Source organism: Centruroides vittatus, unplaced genomic scaffold, assembly GCF_030686945.1.
Source record: "Centruroides vittatus isolate TY-2023 unplaced genomic scaffold, ASM3068694v2 scaffold_3046, whole genome shotgun sequence".
In the NCBI taxonomy this organism is placed as follows: Eukaryota; Metazoa; Arthropoda; class Arachnida; order Scorpiones; family Buthidae; genus Centruroides; species Centruroides vittatus.
This window is the reverse complement of record NW_027122699.1, coordinates 1,548,765-1,572,334: the sequence shown is the minus strand read 5'-3', so window position 1 is coordinate 1,572,334 and position 23,570 is coordinate 1,548,765. Positions and strand designations below refer to the sequence as shown.

Here is a 23,570-nt window from a genome sequence, read left to right as displayed (position 1 = left end):
CATCTGTCGGAATATTTAGAAAATAAAAAGAACAAACCATATTTTCCGCTTTCTCGTTCCGCGCCATCTGCCGGACGTTATACGAAACGAAAACGACAACTTTTACTTTCTTTCCGACTCGTTTTCTTCCGTTTCGTTAACGCGGGAGTGAAGAGTTCTGCTTTTAATACCCAGTACGGAGATGGCGACTAAGAGACTAAGAATAGAACACCTCGGAGGAGCTACAAAACTTAATTCCTACGCGACGCCATCTGACGAACGAGTTACGAAACAAATTCCAAACGATATTCTCTCCTTTCCGTTCCGATGCCATCTGCCGGACGAATCCTGCAAACGATGACTTCCGCCATGTTGGCTTATCGGAGTGGGAAGTGGTTTGTGGGCCCGATTTCTAGGCGTTATTTTTCTAGAGCGTGTAGAAATGTGCACAGGTCAGTCGGGTCGTCGTTTTTTTTCCCCGGTTTTAGCCGTTCGCGAACACGCCTTATTATCTGTGTAAACACGTGACGTAATGCCCACCTGGGCTTTAAGTCACATGGTTTATTTATTATGGTAATTCCCTTGGAGACTTTTTGCCTTCGGGATGGATTGTTTAAATGGTGGAATGTCGTAATTTATTAATAAAGAACATTTTATCATCGGTCTGATGCCAAATATATTGATATTTCAGTATTTTCCTTGTCAACAGGAAAATTTTGTAATGATAAGGAAGTTTTCTTTGAAAGAAACATTGGATTTGGAGATATTGATGCAAATTTTTGTTTAAAAGTGATTCTATAAATTGATGGTGGCCTTCACAAGCTTCCTTTTTTATTAAATTTATATGAAGTAACTAAAAAGTTTACAATCATTTTGCATTTGCCTTAAGGTCAATATTTTGATAATTGTTACCTTGATGAATGGTTTATGTTATCACTTTTTATTCAAGTACAGATATTAATCAATAATATTAATATTTTATGAAAAGAATTGATGATAGATAAAGTCATTGTTTTTCTAAAGCTTTGCCCTCTAAAAGGACTTTTTTTCGGTCCGTTATAAGTTCGGCGGTGCCCGAACTTTTGACGTTAAAAGTGCCCTTTGCGTCTTTGTCTCGACGTCTTTGGACCGGAACGGCAACGAGGGAGGATGCCTGCCGGCGGCCAAATGCATAGAATCGCTGAACGTTAGCGGTCTCGGGTTCCGGTCCAACCGGCGGGTTTACCGCGCGGAGTTTTCCGTATTTCCTTTTGTGCGTCCGTCTAAATAAGGACTCGTTTTTCGTCGAGAGTCCTTCCGGGAGGCAGACCTTCCCCGTGTCGAATTGTCATATGCTGCTAAGCAAACAAGCACAGAGATGGCGAGGAATGGAGCCTGGTATATCTGTGTCAAACCACTTTGAAAATGGGTGAGAATCTCGCCAGAATCTGGTCTGTCGGAACAAGGAAATAGAATAGAATAGATGCCTTTCTATTTCCACTTCGGCATCTATAAGATAATTATCAATTTTTTTAATTAATATTTCTATATGTGTAAAATGTAGATAGAGAATAAGAGAGTTTAATAATTATCAAAATATTAATGTTTTAAAATTAAAATTTAATACACATTCTTAAAAATAAATTTAAAGATATATTTCATTCTAAATTCTTGATTAATTAATAAATTAATAAAGAATAAATTTCAAAAAGAAAACAGAAATCTGCTAGTAAAAAATTTCAAAGAAAACTACTTGTCTTCTAAGTTAGGTTTTTGTTTTTTAAAGAAATATTTAAAAAAAAACAGGAAAATTTTGTTAAATTTCTACAAGTTTTTGAGGTTTTATAACTTTTTCTAAAGCAAATTATTATTATTTTTTATTTCGATATCTGCAAAATTACACAATAGGCAATTGTATATTTCGAAAATAATTATGACATTATTATTTGCTTTTACTTGTTTTCTACAATTACACAACCTTGAAAGTTAAAAATCAAAATGAATTTTTACGTATTTTAAAATAAAATTTAAAAATTGTTGGAAATGTCTCAAAAATAAACAATTTTTTTAAAATTTTATAAGAAAGCCATTTTAAAATGTTTTGATTAAATAAATGGCTACGACAAATAGAAGTCCGAATTCTGTATGCAATTGTTCAATTTTTTATTTATCTGAATCTTCCGTCCGAGACGTAACGTGCCGTAACAGATCGGTATTAGTCTAATCTCCGAAAGAGGACGATAAAAAAAAATAGTAATTTAAAGTTTCTTTGAGTATAAATAAAAATATGCAAGTTTAGTTCCAGTAAAACAGAAGAAGAATATGATATTGTTGTCGTCGGAGGAGGTATCGTAGGCACGGCTACCGCCAGAGAATTGATCTCGAGACATCCGACGTTGAAAATCGGTTTAGTGGAAAAAGAACAAAAATTAGGTGAGAGAGCACTTTTTGTATGCAAAATCTGTAGTTTTTAAGTTGAAATATTAAATTTATATATATACTTTTTTTTGAAGCTGCTCATCAGAGTGGTCACAACAGTGGAGTTATACATGCTGGAATATATTATACTCCTGGTTCCTTGAAGGCAAAATTGTGTGTGGAAGGTTTAGAATTAACCTATAAATATTGTGATGAACATAATATACCGTATAAAAAATGTGGAAAGGTAAATAAGATATAAGAATGAATTACAAGCTTTACTAATATTAGCGTATATGTTTGTTATGTATAACATCTCTCTTGGCTCTGAATTATTTACTTTGATAGCTTCTTTTTCTGGTCTTAGTTTTGCAATAAATTCACAAGTATCACGAGTGAAGTTTTTTGAGGTCTATGAGAGAAAAAGGATTGTTCTTTGAATAGGTCTAATTGCAAGATCAAGACCACAAAATCAAATAAGAATGAAAGGAAATCTGTATTTATGTCAAACCGGCTACAGATCAGAAAAAGAGAAATTGTCAATGAAATTAATCTAGGGCCAAGAATTGTGAAGAAACAGAAATATTCCCAAAGTTTGCAGCAAGTAATATAAGAATAAAGCATGTAATATATTACGTTTAGTTAATAGTTGCCGTAGACAGAGAAGAATTACCAAGATTAGATGCATTGTACGAACGTGGTCAGAAGAATTCTGTTAAAGATTTGAAAGTTGTGAATGCGAGTGAAATTCGAGAAATTGAGCCAAATTGTCAAGTAAGTTGATTTTTAAATATGCAAAAGAAATGCTAATGGACTAGAATAAGTTTCAGGATTACATTCAAACAATACAAAGTAATAAACATTTGAAAACCATCTCTTTTTTATTGTGATATAATGTTTTTCAAGACTATACATATCTCGTTATCATATTCACATAAAGCCGACTCAACACATTTGGTATTTGCCAAATGCCAAGCAAACATTTGGCTAATGTTAAGTAGCGTGAATGATTTAATCGTGACTAATATTTGGTATTTGCTATTTCCCACTTCTTGCTGGTATATATTGTGCCGAATCAAAGTGAACAAATCTCGAACAATCGTTTGTAATTCCCGCGACAAATCAATGCTTGGCAAATAATCATGTGTACGTATGTGGTTTCCACATGACAAATACTTTGGCAAAAGGTAATTATTTGGCAATTGGTGAATACCGAACATAGGGAGCCAGCTTACGAGTTCTAAAAACAAGCTATTGCAATGGACTTAAATTTAAAATTGTAAACATTCTACGAAGTGAATTTAAGGCATTCTAATACATTTTAAAGTATATGTTGATTAATTCAAAATTAAAGTACTTTTTATGCTAACTATGGAAATTTGCTTTCTTAGTTGATATATATTATTTACAGTTTTTGTAATTTTAAAATTGATACAGGGATTAAAGGCATTATGGTCGCCCCATACCGGTATTGTCGATTGGGCGGAAGTATGTCGATCTTACGGAAGAGATTTTGAAAAGAGTGGAGGAAAAATTCATCTCGGTTTTAATGTCAAAGCTTTTAAAACTGTTGCAGAAAGCCAGAAGAAACATTCAGTAGATTCTACACAATATCCTGTCAGAATTATATCTTCAAACAAAGTATGTTAGCATTTTTATAAAATAATTTTTCAAAGATTTAAGTTTCTTTTTTGGTATGTTGGTGCCTACTTGTAATTGTAGGCCTTAAGAAGTCGATACTGTGTAACTTGTGGTGGTCTCTATTCGGATAAATTGGCCACATTATCGGGCTGCAGTCTAGATCCTCAGATCGTGCCATTTCGTGGAGAATATCTTCTATTAAAGAAAGAAAAATGCCATCTCATTAAAGGTAACATATATCCAGTAAGTCTGCATGATAAATATGTGCCTTTTCTCTTTAAATTAGGAAATAGCAATTTTTATCATTTTATATGTTTATATCAGGTTCCTAATCCAAAATTTCCCTTTCTTGGAGTACACTTCACTCCACGTATTGATGGCAGCGTATGGTTGGGGCCTAATGCAGTATTAGCATTCCGACGGGAAGGTTATCGTTTAACAGATGTCGACATACCTGAATTGTGGGAAGCAGTCAAGCATCCGTAAGCATTTAATGACTATTTAGTTTTCAATTTAGAATTTTCAAACATTATTACTTGCCTGAATTTCAGGGGCTTTCAACGCTTAGCTGTGAAAAATATCTTATACGGTATACAGGAAATGTATAGAGGAGTGAATATTTTTGCGCAAGTTCGTCAGTTACAGAAATTCGTTCCTAAACTCCACTTACATGACGTCACAAGGTGAGACTTGAATTATGTTTAAAAATTAAATTTTTTTAACATATTTCGGTTTTTATAGATTTAATATATTATTTTAACAAACCAAACTAAGAATTCAAAACATTATTCATCTAGCATTATGATTTAAAGCATAAACATATAATTTTATTAAAGTGAAGAGTAAAGTTTAATTAATTTTAAGTATTTGAAGTCTATAATTAAAATAAACTAACAGAAAAAAACATAAAAAATTTCATATACTCTTATTCAAACAAAACAAATAAATAAATTCAGAAATTTATGCACAAATTAATAGAGTCAGTTTTAAGATGTTTGAATTACATGATACAAATGAGTGATTGTCAAAGTATGGTCCAAAGGCCATCGGTGGCTCACAAACACACACCAGGTGATCCATGGGCCGATTTGGTCATTTTTCCAAATTCAATTTTGTGCTGTTTAGTCAGAAAAAAGAGCTATGTGATATGTGAAATATTCTTATATTAAATTGTATGCCAAAAATTTTGTCTATCGTTATCTATCTGATAACCTATGATGATATTTACAGCATGGAATAGCTGGTACACGATTCATCTGTGACTCTGTTTAAGTGGTCCGTGAATCAATAACGGAGAATCACCGACATAGACGACGGTTTAGTATCAGAAAATTGGTATAAATTACTTGTGCTATCCTCACAAAGTTTTAGCATTATATCTGGTAATGTCATTCAGTTATAGCTATAATAAGAATAATTTCTTAAAAATGATTTGGTTGCATTTAATCAAATACATTTATTTATTTAGTATGTTTATTATACTATTTTCTTTGTCAGTTCTTCAATGCCACTCCTGTAGATTACCATCAAAGAACTAATTAAAAAATAAGTAGTAAATATATTAAGTTTTTAAAAAATGGCTTAAATGCATCCAATAATCGGTTAATGTTACCCTTGGTGCCAAGATGGTGGTTTGTCTCTGATTCCAGCAAGGAAACAGTGGGACACACATTCTAACCTAACCTAACCTAACCTATTCTAATAAATTACCATAATTATTAGCAACCAAATTATTAGAATAGGTTAGGTTAGGTTAGGTTAGAACGTGCGTCCCGTTTCCCTGCTGGAATCGGAGACGAACCGCCATCTTGGCACCAAGGGAAACATTAACCCAATAATTTAAAGGTATATGTATTAAACGTTCGAAGGAAGTCAACGCACATTTTTTTATGGTCGAATAGCTATCAGAAATCGGTCGTGCATTCATCCGTACAAGAATGTTTTTAATTCATTCTAATATACTTGATATTTTTGCTGACAAATACTTTAAAATACATTAAGAAACTTGTTTAAAATACATTAAACATCGATTGAAAACGTCCACACCTCTAATGTGTATCCATTCTAGTTGACATTTGAATAGGAATAGGATTAGGATTTTTTAAAAGTATTCAATTGATAAAATCTATTGCTTCATAACCAACAACCATTTTATATTGTGTTAAAAATAAAAGAAAAAAATGTAGTTTGTGTATCAAAGTTTCAAAAATGCATAATATTGCAAAATAAGGGAAATATGCTTTGTTAAGACAAAATAAATATAATGAATAATGAATTTTTCTACTCTATTGAATTTTGATAAAATAATATAACTTTGAATCTTCACACATTATAAAAAATGCAAGATTATTCTGAAAGTTTGGTTTTGTAATTTATATCTTTATGTATTAAAGATAAGAACAAATATAAACATCTATTGACCTGATTTTGATTAAGGTTAAATAATCTGCTGGATTATGTTGAGCTTCAGTTATTAGGTAGTAGCCATATTATAGCCCAACATAATCTGGCAGATCTTTTCATCTTCAAGATAATCTAGATTTTCAATTACTGTTCTTATTTGCATTTATGTAAAGAAAACAAGGTATTTTTTTCCAACTTAAAACTTTCGCACAAGTAACACCTAGCCAGTTTGTCTATATAAAAGTATTTTGAGGATAGAAAATATTTAATAGCATACCTATAATTTAAAAAAGAAAATTCTATCCGAAACCACTTTTGTATAAAGAAAATAAATTGGCAAGGTGTGACTTTGTGAAAAATACAACAAAGGAATGGCAATAGTTACAAAAGAAAATCTTCACGTTCTGGAGTGCATCGACTTACCACAAATTCTAGAATAGCATGTTCTTCGTAACGATTCGATTGAATTTAGCAATATCTTCGTCAAACAAGATAATCCTCTTGTTATTTCTCCGAAGCTACGAGAAATAATGGAGGACGGTAGCATTTTGACTTCTCGCTAATAAACCAAAATTGTCAGAAGTCAGTCTAACAAATGCTCAGAGTATTATTAGCGTTAAAATACGTCGAAAACAGTAATAAATAAAAGCTTGTGGCTTTACTTGTGTGGGAGAAAATAAAATTTTTTTTCATACCAAAAATTGATTGATTCAAAATACTAAATGTGGGCAAGAATGCAAATTTGATCGATTCTTAATCTGTTTTAGATCAGGTTAAGAATCCATTGATCTAAATATAATATTTTTAGTAGTGTTATTCTTTCTTATTTGCCGTCGGGGACGGGGAACCGGAGGAAAAATACACAACTCCCAACTCCCTAGTTGGTATTTTTTTAAATCGACTCCGACTTCCAATTCCTTCCACTAATGTACTACGAATAAGTTAGTAGTTTAATAGAAAATAAAGTTGGCTGTAATAAGCTTTTTGATAAAAATGCTATGTTTACGTATTATATACAAAAGTATTTAAGAATATTTGACTTTCAAAGCATTGTAAATAATATTTTTATTAACATAAATTAATAAAATAATAGTATAATCGTATATTAGGACTTTTATGATTTCCAAACAGTTAACATGAAATAATAATAATTAAAAAGCAGTTGCAAAAAGTTTTTAAATTTTGACCATTTTATATGAAAACTAGTAAATGAGCCCGGTGTTGCTTGGGCAAATGATTTGGTAGATATTGTACATTTGGAAATTAAGTTATTACTATCAAAAACAAAAAATTGCATCTAAAATAGTACAGTAGAAGCCGTTCTTCAGGTTAAGCCTTAATCCTCTCCCTCTCTCCCTGCGGGGGAATTTCCAAAAATCCCTTTTTAACGTGCATTTTCACGACGTACCCTAAATCTGTACCAAATTTCACCTCTTTAGGTTCGGCGGTTTGCTCTATGCGACGACGAATCAATCAGTCACTCGGTCAGGACGCGTAATTTTATGTATTTAGACGTTAACTTCGATTTTGAACCTTTTTGGAATTGCATATGCATATGTAACAATATAATTTTTGCTCTTATAAAAAAACCAAAGGATAATTATTAAATTTTTATTAATACATTAATATTAATGTCGAGGTAAAAAAATTGAACAAAATATGATTAAGAAGAATTTGTTCTCATAAAAAGACTAGCCTCCATTATAGCTCTTTTAAGTCAGTGTACAAGCGAGATTTGATTAAAACACAGAGCCGAAAATAGTAGTTTGACACCGACATGGGTTCGAGGCAGTGCAGTAACACGGGCTGCATTTTGTATTATTAAAGACATTAAAAATAATGGCATTAACAGCTTTAAAAATTTTTTTTAATTTAATGCAAAGTAAGGAGTTGGGAATTGATAAGTTTTCTGACTCCCATGAAAAGATTATACTCTGACTTTGTCCCAATTTGCCATTGCAGTTTATTTCTAATTATGTTTGGAAATTTTACATTTTTTTATCCATAACTTACACGAGCCATTCTAATTATCAAGCAACACTCAGGATATTCAAGTAGAAACTAGTATCTAAAATACTATAGTAGAGATAACAGAGACTTATCACATTGCTACTGGTAATATCAAAATGCAACTTTATTACTGGTATGCATTTCGGTACACAAGACCCTCGTCGGCCATACATAAAAAATATATAGATATCTCCAACAAAAAATATGTTCGTATACAGTTAAAATAACACAAAGTTTAAGATTCCATTACAAAAGAAAATTCCTCGAAACTAACCTGCCATAGAACAAATTCGCAGAGAAACAGACATTAATTACAATCTACAATTTAAAATGTACTTAAAATAATTTAAAAAAACAGTTTTAAAAATCTATAAATGTATACATACAATACCGGTTTACGAACTGACCCGTTCAAGATTTATTTCCACCGACACTGCACAGTATTACAAGGATTGCATTATAAACTAGGCCTAAATTGATATAAGATCCATTACAAACATTTTAATTATATATTACCAGTTTAAAAAACACTCGCCTATAATATCTAAAAAAAATCTCTCGATAATAGCGGTTGCTATTACAAGTCACATTGCAGTATTGTGTGATTATTATTACCCTCCCCCATTGGGTAAAAACGACAACTGGGATTTATACATTACTCTTCCTTCGTAATTATTTTTTATATATTTTTTGTTGACATCTAGTATTCTTAAATGCTCATAATATTATCTGTCTGTTAAATAATTTTCATATTTTAATTGACATTTTATTTCACAGCAATACTTGTTGCATAGCCACTGCCAAGTTTACGTAACCACATTTAATTGATCGTAGGTGTTCCGATAATCTAGTGCCAAAAGTTCTTCCATTCTTCCGGTTTCTCCTACATAAGTATATACATACAAAAGCCTACATTCTGCTAATATGGAACAAATGATAAATGACATGCAATAATTATACATAGATATTTGGTATCTGCAGCAATGCACAAGAGAGAAGGTGAGTTTAAGAACTTTGTTTTTACCAAAAAGATTAACTAATTCCATTCAAAAACATATCATGCATATTGAAAATATAATAATGCAATCTACAATCCAATATAAAAGGTATAAGTTAAAAAAACAGATTTACAGAATATAGAAATCTTGCCGATTATAATACATTATACTTCAATAGAAAATACGATAAGTTAGTACGAAAGTCGAAATACCCAACAATAGAAGAAAAACGAGTGGATGGACAGATTGGTAGTTAATTGTACAAACCTTGTAATACTGAATTATGTAAAATAATTTGTTGATTCAGGACTAAACTATAATGGACAATCAAAATTGATAGAGAAAGAATGGTTATACAGTGTGAGAAAATAATTTATTGCAAAATGATCTTACTTCTGGACTAAGACTAACTATACAAAGAATTGTAATACCTAAAAGAAAAAACAGTCAATTGCCCAAGCTTTGTGTTACCTAAGGATTTGTGTGTGAAGAAGCATGATTTAGTGTTATTGAAATCTGATAAAACAAGACAAATTATTATTACAACACAAAACTAAAAAATAATATGTAACCTAATTGAAGAAGGAAATTACAAAAAGTTAAATAGTGATCCAAGAAAGCAAATTTTAAGTTATTTAAAGATGTTATTAAAAAGCTGTAATATTCCAAAAGAAGATATTGATTTTTAAAAATAAAGTAAACAGAATTAATTAACTCTCATTGAAAATTTAGGATAACACATTACCTATGGCCTATAAGAAATCATTTGTTTGACATCAAATATTATATTGTGTATGATCTTGAACAATATATTAAAATGCTAGAAAATTCAGTTTAATATTAATAATACAGAAAAGTTTCCGAATAATATTAAAGATTTGATTATATTGCCGAATTATAAAATGGCTTCGCTCGGCATAAAAAATATGTGCAGTACCCCTCGATCACTTAAATTATAATTTTAATTTTTATCATATAACATTGTTAACATAATTTATTACACTTAATTGTTATGTAAAACAAACACCATTATTTTGTATATGGTAATCGTTATTACAGACGGAACCGACGGTTATACCGTCTTCCTCGTATAGACCCTAAATTGGCCAAATTGAAAATGATAAATATAGACCAAGTTATAGCTAATATACAGGTGTAATTTCTTAAACTGCTATGTAGATGATTATTTTATAGTATACGATACCCAGTGTATCTTCAATTTTAATTTTTTTGTTATTATTAACAATATATTATTGTTATGTATATTTGAAATAGAAGAAGAGAATAATAAATTACCATATTTGGACGCAATGCTAACTAGAACCAACAATAGAATATTTATTAATAGGTATATTAAAAAAAACAATGCATTTAAAGTAGTAAATTATACTGCTAGCCTTCCGACGTATATAAAGAAGAAACACGTGCAACGTACATATAAATAGAGACCAGAAAACAAATATTAAATAGATATAATTAGAAAATGCAGTAAAAATGTGATCTTAACAAATACTAGATAATAGATTTAACAAAAAGTTTTTAACCAAAGAATAAAATAGTTTAATGTAATGTGAAATATGCAAGTGTAATGTATGGACAAGGTATTTTTGAAGAAATAAGAAATTAAAACTTTATATTATTATAGTAACACCAGACTTAAAAATGACAATAGGCTTTATTTTAGCTAAAATTAAAGAACCTGTAGATACAATTGATATTTTGTAAAAAACTGGAGTGGTTTATACTTTTAATTGTAATTGCGACCCTTGTTGTACATAGGTAGGAGAAACCGGAAGAACTTCGAGTACTATGTTATCAAAACATTACGTAACCATATTTAATCGATCGTATAACTCGGCATCGGCTACGCACGCAACGAGAACGGCTGCGAAATAAATAAAACGTCAAAAAATAAAAATTATTTAATAGACGGACAATATTACGAGCATTTAAGAATACTAGACGTCGACGAAAAATATAGAATAAATAATAGAGGAAGAATACGTAAATCCCGGTCGTCATTTTTACCCAACAGAGTAATAATTATCGCCGTACCGTAACGCGAATCGTAACGGCAACCGCTATTGTCGAGAGATTTTCTTTTTACATATTATAGGCGTGTTTTTTAAACCGGTAATGTATAATTAAAATGTTTGTAATGGAACATATAAATTATATTAGAAAAAATATATTTCTTTCTGGACTATACAAAGCGTGTGGACCAGTTTGTATGTAGAGGTAATGACAAATCTGCGACAAAACAAAACAGACCGGAAAGAAATATATATTTTTTCTAAACGCGAATTCGTCCCGGCAAATTTTTAACGTAATAAATTATATTAATTTAGGCCCGTTTATAATGCAATCCTCATAGTAATGTGCAGTGTGGGTGGAAATATTTACAAACTGACCCGTTTGAGATTTATTATAAATTATATATACATTTATAGATTTTAAAAATTATTTTAGGTATGTTTTAAATTGTAGATTGCAATTAGTGTCAGTTTCTATGTGAATTTCTTCTACAACAGGTTTTGAGAAATTTTCTTTTGTAATGGAATCTTAGACTTTGTTATGTTTATATACAATTAAAATAAAAAAATATATAGATATCTACAACAAAAAATATGTATGGCTGATGAGGGTCTTGTGTACTGAAATGCATATCAGTAATAAAGTTGCTGTTTGATAAGCCTGTCGTATCTCAAGTACTACGGTAGAGATCAGTTTCGACAATTTTCGAGATAAGAACCTCTTATAATATTAAAGTAGGTTTATTTTTTCGTAGCTTCAAATTATAACTGATTTGAAAGAATAATTTTACACTCTTTTGAATAGCTTCATTATAATAGGAGTGATTGTAAATATATTAACCATTTTGGATAATTTAGTGCATATTTTACTGCTAGTAAGTAGGAAGATTTTTCATCAATTGTTTAATAAGTCTAATTTGTTTCTTGGCCAGAAAATATAATTATCTAAATCACCGCATTGAATGACGACCGGATAACAGATCTCGGACTTTGTTATTTTAATTGTATATAAACGTATTTATATATTTTTAATTCAATTTAGCAATTTTGCTCGTGTTCACCTATACTCGTATTGTTACTCGATTATTGCATACGTGTAATATGGCAATTAATTAGTGCATTTGCGAAGGAAGACAAAAGGTAAGGTGCAATTTACTGACTGGATTAACAATAAACGAACACTGTTTTTGCATCAAAAGTTTTATTTACTCTGCTGCTTCTAGAAAAAGAAATGGCAGAAACCAACGGTTATCGGGACGTACCGAAACTGTTTGGTGTTCCCCGCACGACGAAACGAGTTCGTCTGGGCAAGAAGAAATGCCGCCGCCGCCGGGGATCGCTCGCGTGTAGATGACGAGCGGGCCTCGAAGACTCCATTTCCCGGCCGACTTGCTCTCCAAATTTTCTTTGTGGGGGGATGCATAAAGGGCAGAACATATACAAAGATTATTATTAACATTTTACATGTAGATATTTTTTCTTCCACTTTTACATCCTTAATTTTCTCTGAAAGTTTTATTGCATTTTTTAACTGGAGATTTTGTTTGGAGTGGTAATTTCTTAATATTTGGAGCATAACTTAATTTATTGTTTGATGTTTTGTGGAAAACAGAAATGACTTCTTTTTTATGAATGTTTGCATCTGTTAAGTTTTCTCAATTACTCTGTATACTATTTCGGAGCACTTTTTGACTTTTCTTCGATCGTAGCCATGAAATTATGGAACAAACTGATTTAACCTTTAGGATAAGTTTACTAAAACCCGGCTGCATTGCATGTTATCCTCATGTATTTACATATTTACAAACCTGTAGACTTCATTTACATACAAGCTGAAGATTTGAGAGCCAAGCAGATGATTCAGATTTAATGTTTTGTTTTTTAGGGGTCCTTCCGGAGTCAGAGCCCAGGCATTAGACGGACGAGGAAATCTGGTGGACGACTTTGTGTTTGAGTGCGGACGCGGCGAGGCGGGAAGACGCATCCTGCACGTTAGGAACGCCCCCAGCCCGGGCGCCACCTCTTCCCTGGCCATTGCCCGAGTGGTGGCGGACAGAGCGGAGACGACATTCAAACTGTGACCATTTAGAGAATTAAGTTTACTTTTAATACATTTACAAAAGTGGTTACATTAATGGAGAATATGATGTACAGTTCTTATGAATGTGAGAAATAAAACAGATCAGTTGAAAAAGCTAGTGGTGACAATTTCAAAATAGCAGGTTTCTAAATAAGATCGGCCACTGAAAAAAGAAAAAAATAATTAAAATAATTTTTTCACTGTATCGTAAAAATATTTTCTAAAAAATGTATCAGGATAGCGTATAATTTGTAATCACGACTAGATATTTTATGAGATTTTCATCATTTGGGAACTGTCCCAGGAAGGACGAAGAAGACATCTTACCGTTCATGGGCATTTCGTCTATCTGCGTGCTGTAGTACTGTTCGATGTCTCTCAGGATCCGAATGTCGTCGTTCTTCACGAAATTGATGGCGACGCCCTTCCGACCAAATCTGCCCGATCGTCCAATTCTGTTAAGTAAAAACGTAAACGTTAAGATGGCGGTAACTTAAATCTGTAGAGCTAATTGCAGAATATTAAGTTCTCATTTAAACCCGATCTCTCTAGACTGACACAATTAGAGTTATTTGTACTCGAGGTGTGGGGAGACACTAAATCTTTTCTGAGTGAAAAAATGTACTCCAACAGAAAAAATTAATTTATTTATAGCCAGCAGAATGCCAAAAACATGTTTTGACCCCCATTTCTGCACTCCTCACGAGTCATTGGTCCAAGTGAAAGAAAGACCAGAGATAATATTTCCAAAATGTACGCAATATGGCTCGTGGACACCATATCATTCAAAAAAGAAGATGCCAAGTTTCTAGATGACCAAACAAAATGTGTGACACTGCCTAATGTATCACCATTTGAAAACAGAAAAGTGATATATGTTCGGGTGGAAAAGCCTAGCATGTATCTACCTTTACTTTGAACTTACAGAAATATCTCCATACAAAGTTAATTTCCATTCACATCTTGATATTTTTTTCTTAAAAAGCAAAACAAGAATTGAGTTTTGTACATTCACTCAAAATAGAATTCACTTAAACAGGGGTGGACAGAAACACGCTGGAAACAGAAATATGATTTAAGGAAGGACTTAAATGTAGTTGATGGCATATCAATTATACACATAAAATATCCAAAAAACATGGAAGAAAGACGAGAGATGAAATTTCCAAAATGTACACAAATATCTATAGTCTATCTATATATATAATTGAGATGAGTTGTTAATAATAATCAGCGCAGAGCCCAAACAGTTAGGAGTTGAAAGTTGAAATTTGGTACACAGTTAGGGTATGTCACGAGAATGCACACTAAGAAGGGATTTTTCAAAATTCCTCTCCACGGGGGAGAGGGACAGGAATAAGGCTTAACACTTCATCAACAATGGAAGTGTTACGTAACAATGAAATTGTTAAGAGAAAGTGACGTGCAAGATGCAGATGCAGTTTTTTTCATTTTTGCGGGAAATCGAACATATTTTTAGACCCATCTAAAAATTCTCTAATTAGTCTGGAAACAGGGGATTCCAATTCCTTCATTCTGTGAAAACGGATAAGGTTGACCATAACGTAATAATCTTAATCTTCGCTATCATTAATTGTGTCCGAGCAACGCCGGGCCCACCCACTAGTTTATCATAAGTTGGCACCTACCATAAACAGACATCCATCAATTAGAAACCGTGTCGCATCTCATTACTCTGCAAAAGATAGTTCCTCGTTATTTAAAAAACTGTTAATGAATACCGGTCACTTAACTACATTTATAATTGTTGTTATTTCATATTTGTTAAATTATTGTTATTTTTAGTGAATATTTGCACATTCTGAATCAATAAAAATAAACTTGTTTTGGTTTTGTTTTCCATTCATTTCAAGCTTTGTGTATTGTCAAATTACAAAAATGGAAAACTTAAATGTAAATACAGTTACGTCTACTCTAATAACCTTAAATAGCTTCGCAAAGTATAGTTATCCACAAAGGTTTTCGGTCCCTTAGGACCTTCTTCAGGTGGGATCTGAGTAGAGAGTGACTCTACGTTCTAAACTCCCGTTACGGATACATTTGTTTTTTTTTTTGTAAATACAGTTAAACATTGACAAGGAAAACTGCCAAGGAGCTTGGATAAATGAAGTGTTAGCTTTCTGGATTCATGTCGGTTAAAGAATTAAACAAATTTATGTGAATGATATAGTGAAAATGGTAGCAAAGACAACAGGCATATCAGAAAGGAGCATTCACAGAATTTGTAAACTGTATTCAACTACACAATTATAAGTACTATATAGTTTGTGCAAGTCTTAATATATATTTAATATTAATTTTTGGCAAACTATATTTAAACGACGGAAATAATTTAAACAGCTATGTAAAAATGTTGAAGTAGGCTATAATAATTTTTCTAAGTATTATCTTGATAACTTTTAAATTGTAGTGACCACTCTGACCTACTTTAACACATACAGAGAAAGAGGTTTAATTGGTCAACATGTGTCTAGCCACTTCCATTTGTGATTGATCAATGAAAATCACAATTGTGATTTTGCCAACTTACGATAAACGGACTAGATATACACTGCCTGCATTTTTTTTTGTTCTGTTTGCTACACCCATCCATATCACAAACAACATTTTACTAAAATGTTTCTCTATTCGCTGTCAGTTTTCCATTTATGCACTTGGCAACAAACTCTTTATGACTATGGTAATTTCCCTCAAATGGAACTAAGCTTAAAAGTGACAGAGTAAAAGAGAAAAGACGTGAATCTTGGAGAACTTTTAGGTATTATGTTTGCATATGTTGGGTATCTTGGATTTGCCTCAAGTATGTTCAACGGGAAAGGGATTTGTGCAACACAATTTTAGGCCAGAATTTCTCGAGGAATTTGTCAGCAAAGTCCAGTTCTTGGCACCGTATATGCAGACACTAACTTGGATCAGATAACTGAAGATTCCACTATCAATTTGAGGAAGAATTACAATTGTTGAGGTTGAAGAAAGCAAGAGGTTGAAGCTCATGTCGGGTCACCCGGCTATTTGATCGTGACAAGCCAGAAAGAGCACTGGTTACTGCATGAACTGCAAGAAAACTGACCTGAAAAATTTAGGTTGTGAAGTAGTCATCACAGCACATACATGATTCCAGATTTTGATAGTGTGCTAGTTGCTATAGCAGAAAGTCTGCAGAAAAGCACCAGAAGACTATCAAAGGAGTATGATTTTAGTCAAACCACCATGTCGGGATACTGTATAAAAACAAGTTACACCCATACAAATTTCAGTGCGACAAACTATGCAGAGATGATCCCGACAGACACCAAATTCTGTCGATGGATCTTACAGATGCTGGAACAATGCCTGAAGTTTACAGCATATTCATGTTTAGTGATAGGGCAATAAGCAAGCCCACAGATACTGGAGCAATAAAATTTCTAATTCGATCGACCCATCAAAGACCCAAAATACCTACAAAGCAACAATCCAGTACAGAATCTGGAGTGATTGGATTATTGGGCCATTTTTCATCGATAGAAACTCAATGGCAGAATTGTATCTGCACCTACCACAGGACAAAGTCTTCCCATCCGTGTTAAACGAAGATGTCTAGTTTTCACTTTTTTCAGTAAAATGGTGCCCCTCATTACAGGGAAGCCATGCAAGCAAGGTTAGATTGGCTATCTAACCTTGGTTCTGGGGTCGGCAAGAATCCATTGAGGGGTCACCCAGTTTGCTGGATCCAACACCTCTTGGTTTTTTTACCTATGTGATCACCCTAAGTATACATAGTACTGTATATCAGTGCAAAATTCACAACACACCACCTTGGGTTTAGAATCCTCGAGGCCCGCTCAAAGATCACGGCAGACATACTCCAACGAGTTTTGTCAATTGGGCTTCATGTAGTGTGTGAAACCTTATCAGTTAATAAAAAAATTCAGCTGTAACAACAAAACATTCATATTAAAACATTTTTCCTAACTCAAATATTTAATTTCAAAAATCATTACTAGCACAAAATGGGTTAGAGAGATTTCACTAATGGATGACTCGTGAAATTCTTATCTAAAATCATGTCACACACAATTCCCTTCCCATTGAACATTCCCAAGGCAAATCCAAGACTAGTGCCTTTAAGATGGCCAAGACACAACAACATAGATACAGGAAACATTTTGGCACTAAGTATTAAATGCCCTTGTGAAACTGTATATCGTCATCCCAAAGATATTCGGTGACTCTGACTTTTGTGAAACAACGAGTACATTCCAGTATGCATTGCTCTCGGCCATAACCAACACGTCGGCGAACGGTTTAACAAGCTTTTACCGAAATGACTGGCAACCTAACAAGATGGAGGAAGCAAACGGCACTATACTGCCATTTGCACACTCATTTTGTCAAAATAACTTTGGATTAATACAGATGAATAGAAAAAATGATGATGATAATGAAATGTATTCATTAGCTGCTACTGTTGCTATGATGAAGCCTAAAAGAACGTCTCTCTATAAAAAACAATGTTTTGTACTCCATTTTCAAGCATGGTCTTCTACTTACTACTAGTGACAGCCTATACATTTCAATTAGACATATTAAAAAATTTTAAAATAATCATCAAATAATCTTACATTAAATTACAACGTATGGGATTAAATAATATTACGTGCTAACCATCTTATTTAATTTTTATGATTATTTTATAAAGCTGCTAAATATAACAGTGGAGATGACCATATTGCTTCGTCGGAGTTCACCATATCCACGATCCGACAAGTGCGATGCACATCGGTTGCCGAGCCGACAAACTCGACAAATATCTGAACACATTTTTGTACAATGCGATTCACCAATGTGCCATTTGATGCCATTTACCAATTACATATACTGTAATATATGCTACATACGAACTTGGATATTTTAATAACCATCGACGAAAGATTTTTGAAAATCAATTTTGAAAATAAATATATCACTGTCTACCAATAAATAATTTAGTTTATCTGTGAATTATTGTTTCAAAAATATTCAAATCAAATTCCACTGACAACTCACGTGTATGGACAAAGAATACATTGCTGATTGTGTCTCATTTTAGATTGGGTCTCTTTTTACGACGTACAATTTGCCATTACTCAGTAACTTTACAAGTTTTGTCCTAAAAGCATATTATTACAGGATGGCGAGATAATTAGTTGAAACGCCAGTTATAATTGTCAATTCTGTACTATATCAACGTGACAACAATATATACGATCAAGTTTTATTCCTGAAGTACTGTGTAAAGATTTTTAGGTTCTTTTGCTATCTTAATTCATTTTGGAAGAAAATTAAACTAGAACTATTTCCTTACTGGTCTTGGCAGGTAAATTTGGAGAGCGATCAGGCAAAATGTAGCTTCCATTCTAATCTGGCAATTACATTTTTAGTTTAAAACGGTGAAGATAAAATGGATTTGCCATTAATTTTTTCTCTCTCTTTTAATTCGGATAAAATTACAAGCGGCATTTGAAATTCCCACAGCTGCAGAAAAGGCAGAGGGAGGGTGGCAACATGCTTAGCACAATTATTACAGAAAATGCTTTTAGCCCTAAGTAATTAAATTAATTAAAATATCTATAACCATGAGGTAGATAATAGTAGGGCTTATCACACCAATAATAATGGGCACAAACATTCAAGAATCAAAGTAAAAACATTTAATAAAACAAAAACGGGGTGTACAATAAGATGATTACAAAAGTATAGAAACCGAAAAATCCAAAATGCGTTTCGGACTATTTTCAATAGAAAATACTCCCTCGTCATTTGGTTAACAAAAGGTTTTAGTATACTTAAGAATTATACTTAAAAATTATACAAGGTGAAAGAATAAATTTAAAATTAAACTAAAACTATACCTAAAGCTATACAATAAAGATGAAAATGTCACCCTGATAGTATGAGCAGTAAACAATATCAATGTAGACAGGAGTAATATTTCTTCTTAACGTTGCATGGTAACTTGACAAACAGGATGCTGATACAAAACAGTTATGAATTAGCCAGATTATTGGTTACAGTTATGAACTGTTATAAAGTTATTATTTTTGGTATGTACATAATTTAAACTAAGACAACAGAGTTGCTAGTTCAGACATTACTACTAGATGCAGGGAGCAGTTACAAAGGAGGTGTGTTACCTTACACATCTCGATTGGGATCTAGATATCTAAATATCGATGCTCATACTATCATGGCGACATTTTCATCTTTATTGTATAGCTTTAGGCATATTTTTAGTTTAATTTTAAATTTATTCTTTCACCTTGTATAATTTTTAAGTATAATTCTTAAGTATACTAAAACCTTTTGTTAACCAACTGACGAGGGAGTATTTTCTATTGAAAACAGTCCGAAACGCATTTTGGATTTTTCGGTTTCTATACTTTTGTAATCATGTTATTGTACACCCCGTTTTTGTTTTATTAAATGTTTTTACTTTGATTCTTAAGTGTTTGTGCCCATTATCATTAGTGTGATAAGCTCTACTATTATCTACCTCGTGGTTATAGATATTTTAATTAATGCTTAGCGCACATTAACTTGGATTGTCTACATTGCAATTGTTGGCAATCTTGTTACCTCGTGAAGTCTTTTAGCTCATTTTATTTATATTTAATCATAGCCACAACTTTTAAGAAAAAGTTAGCAGTGTTGAATATAGATGCCAATCCATACTGTATATATCCTTAATATGCACTTAATTTTCAAGAATGGGTCTTCCAAACCAAAACCTTTTGGGAATTTCAATATGTTATTTCCTAACGGATTGGCATGTCTAAAATTTACACAATAATTTTTGATTCCTCAAAAATTCTAAAATTATAATATGGAATTTCAAAATCCTTTTGTTAATTTTGGAAATGCAAAGTGACAAATTTCTATAATTCAAAGAGAATATAAATGAAAAATGTATCTGCAAAATTTATAATTACCATAAAGTCACAAGCAGTAAACACCAAAGACATTAACTGCAACTGTTGTTTTTAATTCCAGATGTTTGATTAAATTACGATAAACAAAACAATAAATGAAAATTTGCTGAATTACCTGTGAATGTATAATTCTCGATTGTTTGGAAGATCATAGTTTATCACCAGAGAGACCTGTTGGACATCGATGCCTCTGGCCCAAACATCTGTAGTTATCAGAACACGGCTGGAGGAGGAAAAATTTATACAATTCTAAATTTGTATCAAAACCAAAGTACGCAGAAATCCAAAACTTTATTTACCTTTGACCGGATCTGAATTCTTTCATGATGGCGTCTCTCTCTTTTTGGGGCATGTCTCCATGCATCGAAGACACGGTAAAATTTGCCTCTCTCATCTTCTCTGTCAGCCAATCCACCTAAAATACGCAGGTGAAAAAGATTAATGATAGCAGACAAAGAAATTGGTTTTAACAAATTATAAAATTTAATGTATATAACATGAAATTAAATTTTTACTCTGAATCAGTTAGGCAAATTATATGCAGCCTTGGACAGATGTATTAGACACCCCTTAGAAGATGCAAGGTTGGACACATGGGCAATAATGGTATGTCCATTACACTTCATTAACATAATTTAACAAAGAAATTATAAAGAAAGAAGATAGAAGGTAGAAATGAAGTGAAACGAGAAAATTTGGTGAGTGTCGTAACTAACATGCTTGACAATGTACCATAAGATGTGTTGTGGTACAAGTGCAAAGGTTATAGTTATATTATTGTAAAATAAAAAATAATACCCACGGTTTGGAAATAATCAGAAGCAGCGTGTGGGTTGATTTGCATTTGCATTCACAAGAAATGTCTAATTCCATAATCTCAAACACATGAAACTTTCAATATTGCAGGGTAAGCATTAAAAAGATACTGAGAGGCAGGAAATATTTCAAAAATAAATTTAAAAGTGGGCAAAAGAAGATTATAACTTCAAGCAAAGACCAAATTATAGCGAGAGTGACTTTATGAGACTGCACGAAAACCTCTAAAGATCTCTTTCTGTTGATCTGTTATGTGACTACAAGATTACTGTTTCACACAAACAGTAAGAACGACACCCACCAGCTGCCTAAAGAGTTGAAAGTACACCAAAAATTGTACCAATCTCCAGAAGACCACAAAAATACAAACTGGATAGTTGCTGACTGGGCCATGGTTATGTAGTTGGATGCATCCAATTCCCAATGTAGCTCACCTCATCTACTATGCTCTAGATAAGCGGTCGCCAACCGGTGGTCCATGGAGAAATTTGGACATCGATCAACTCAAGGTTATGTGAAGTATTACAAAAGAAATGCAAAATGCTCAGTCACTTTTTCTCATTCATTGGTTTCAGATTTGAATAAAAAAAACCCCAAACACAAAATGACTTATCAGTAAATAATCAACAATAAATACTGTTGCAAGTGTGATTGTCATCCTTCAAGAAAAAGAGCTAAAAATCCATAAACTTGTTTCAAACAAACAGCAACAAACTTCACACTAATTTGTTATAATTAAACAAGTGAATTTCATATTAATAAAGTAAAATGAAACTTTTATGATTATTATTTTGTAGATGTTTGCATTGTTTAAAAAATTGATGATAGTGGTCTGCAGATTCAAAATTATGAGTTTAGTAGACTGAGGTCAGAAAGGTTGGTGACTGCTGCTCAAGATTGCGTATGTTCAGCTATAAAGTTTTGGTACATTCTTAAAAGATATCCTAAGTATAGATACAGTGGTGGCCAATTGTTTAGGACCAAACAAGATTGTGGCAAAAATCACTGATTAAATACAAAAAAAACTAGAAATAAATAAACAATTATGCAAAAATCAATTGTTTGTATTTGTATAAGACATTTGTAGAACATGAAGTAATTTGCATAATTTGTTGCAGAAAAATTACAAGTTGTTTAGCAATACACCCACATACATCTGGTCATTAGTTTAGACCAGTCACAATAAATCCTACAAACAAAGTAAGTACATTCCAGAAACTTACTAAAACATATCAAAACATTAAAATGTAATTAAAGTAATATATATTTTCTGCTTCAGGATGGCAGGGGAAGAATTTGAGTCCTGAACTTCATCAAAAAATTGTAAGTCTTCGTAGTAAAAATATCAGCTATGCCAAAATTGCAACAACATTGGGATGTAGCAAAACATCATGCAGTGGAAAGAACAAAGTTATGGAAAGAAACTGTCTCTCTTGAATCAGCCTAAACTTGGAAGACCAAGAAAAATCACTAAATGCACAGATCACAGAATTCACAGAATAGCAGGGGAAAAAAAAAAAAAAAATCGCACACTAACATCAACTGATGTCAAATTTAAAATGATAAAACATAGGATGTATGAACTTAGTACCTGTACCATTAGGCATCGATTAAATGAATTTAATCTATTTAGGTGAGTTGTAAGGAAGAAGCCACTCATATCACTGAAAAATAGATAAGCTCATCTGAAGTTTGCTCGTGAACACGACTTAGACAAGTCAAAACTGGTGGAGTGTGCTGTGGTCGGATGAAATGAAGATAAATCTGTTTGGGAGTGATGGTCACAAATACATAAGATGACAAAAAGCTGAGGAATTTTGTCCTAATTGTATTCAACCCACTCTAAAGTTTGGAGATGGAAATGCAATGGCATGGGGATGTTTTTCTTCGTATGGAATTGGACCCATTCACCTCAAACGGGATAATGGACCAATTTCAATATAAACAAATTCTGGAAGACTTAATGCTGCCATTTGCTGATGACAATTTGCCTCTGAAGTGGCTTTTCCAACAAGACAATGATCCAAAGCACACCAATAAACTTGTCGAAAAATGGTTTCAGGACAACCATCTTAGGGTAATGCAATGGCCAGCCCAATCACTAGACTTAAACTCTATTGAAATGTTATGGGGTGATGTAAAATCTGCTTTGAAACAAAAAAAATACCAGAATAGAAACAAGCTATTTGTGGCAATTCAAGAAGCTTGGAAAAACATCCCCCATGCTGAGCGTTTGCAATGA

At 32.5% G+C, this 23,570-nt stretch overlaps 2 protein-coding genes across 4 annotated transcripts in view; one reads left to right on the top strand and one right to left on the bottom strand.

The window, feature by feature from the left end:
- The first annotated feature begins 81 nt into the window (after nt 1-81).
- On the top strand, nt 82-13,659 carry L2HGDH (L-2-hydroxyglutarate dehydrogenase). Of its 3 annotated transcripts, none has more exons than XM_067285926.1 (9): nt 82-374; nt 2,258-2,391; nt 2,472-2,623; nt 3,019-3,150; nt 3,814-4,017; nt 4,099-4,260; nt 4,342-4,499; nt 4,569-4,700; nt 13,347-13,659. In XM_067285926.1, the coding sequence occupies exons 1-9, from the start codon at nt 307-309 to the stop codon at nt 13,540-13,542; spliced, it is 1,338 nt and encodes a 445-aa protein (XP_067142027.1). In that variant the 5' UTR covers nt 82-306; the 3' UTR covers nt 13,543-13,659. The 3 variants fall into 3 exon arrangements, with proteins under 3 accessions (XP_067142027.1, XP_067142026.1, XP_067142028.1); XM_067285925.1 differs by having other exon boundaries at nt 82-431; XM_067285927.1 differs by lacking the exon at nt 13,347-13,659 and adding an exon at nt 9,208-9,282 and having other exon boundaries at nt 82-431.
- The window catches only part of LOC136988107 (eukaryotic initiation factor 4A-III), a 38,776-nt gene continuing 28,751 nt past the window's right edge, over nt 13,546-23,570 (bottom strand). Inside the window, exons 8-11 of the mRNA XM_067285928.1 lie at nt 20,812-20,927; nt 20,628-20,735; nt 13,869-13,996; nt 13,546-13,704 (exon numbers count right to left, since the gene is read on the bottom strand). Coding sequence (XP_067142029.1) covers nt 13,688-13,704; nt 13,869-13,996; nt 20,628-20,735; nt 20,812-20,927 — 369 coding nt within the window. The 3' untranslated portion in view covers nt 13,546-13,687. The remainder of the gene's footprint in view (nt 13,705-13,868; nt 13,997-20,627; nt 20,736-20,811; nt 20,928-23,570) is intronic.

Bases quoted from the DNA above. Each gene is read 5' to 3' on its own strand.
- L2HGDH (XM_067285925.1), top strand. From the start codon at position 307: ATGCCATCTGCCGGACGAATCCTGCAAACGATGACTTCCGCCATGTTG. The intron at 4,261-4,341 runs GTAAGTCTGCAT...TGTTTATATCAG, and splicing joins TTAAAGGTAACATATATCCA to GTTCCTAATCCAAAATTTCC. The intron at 4,500-4,568 runs GTAAGCATTTAA...CCTGAATTTCAG, and splicing joins TGGGAAGCAGTCAAGCATCC to GGGCTTTCAACGCTTAGCTG.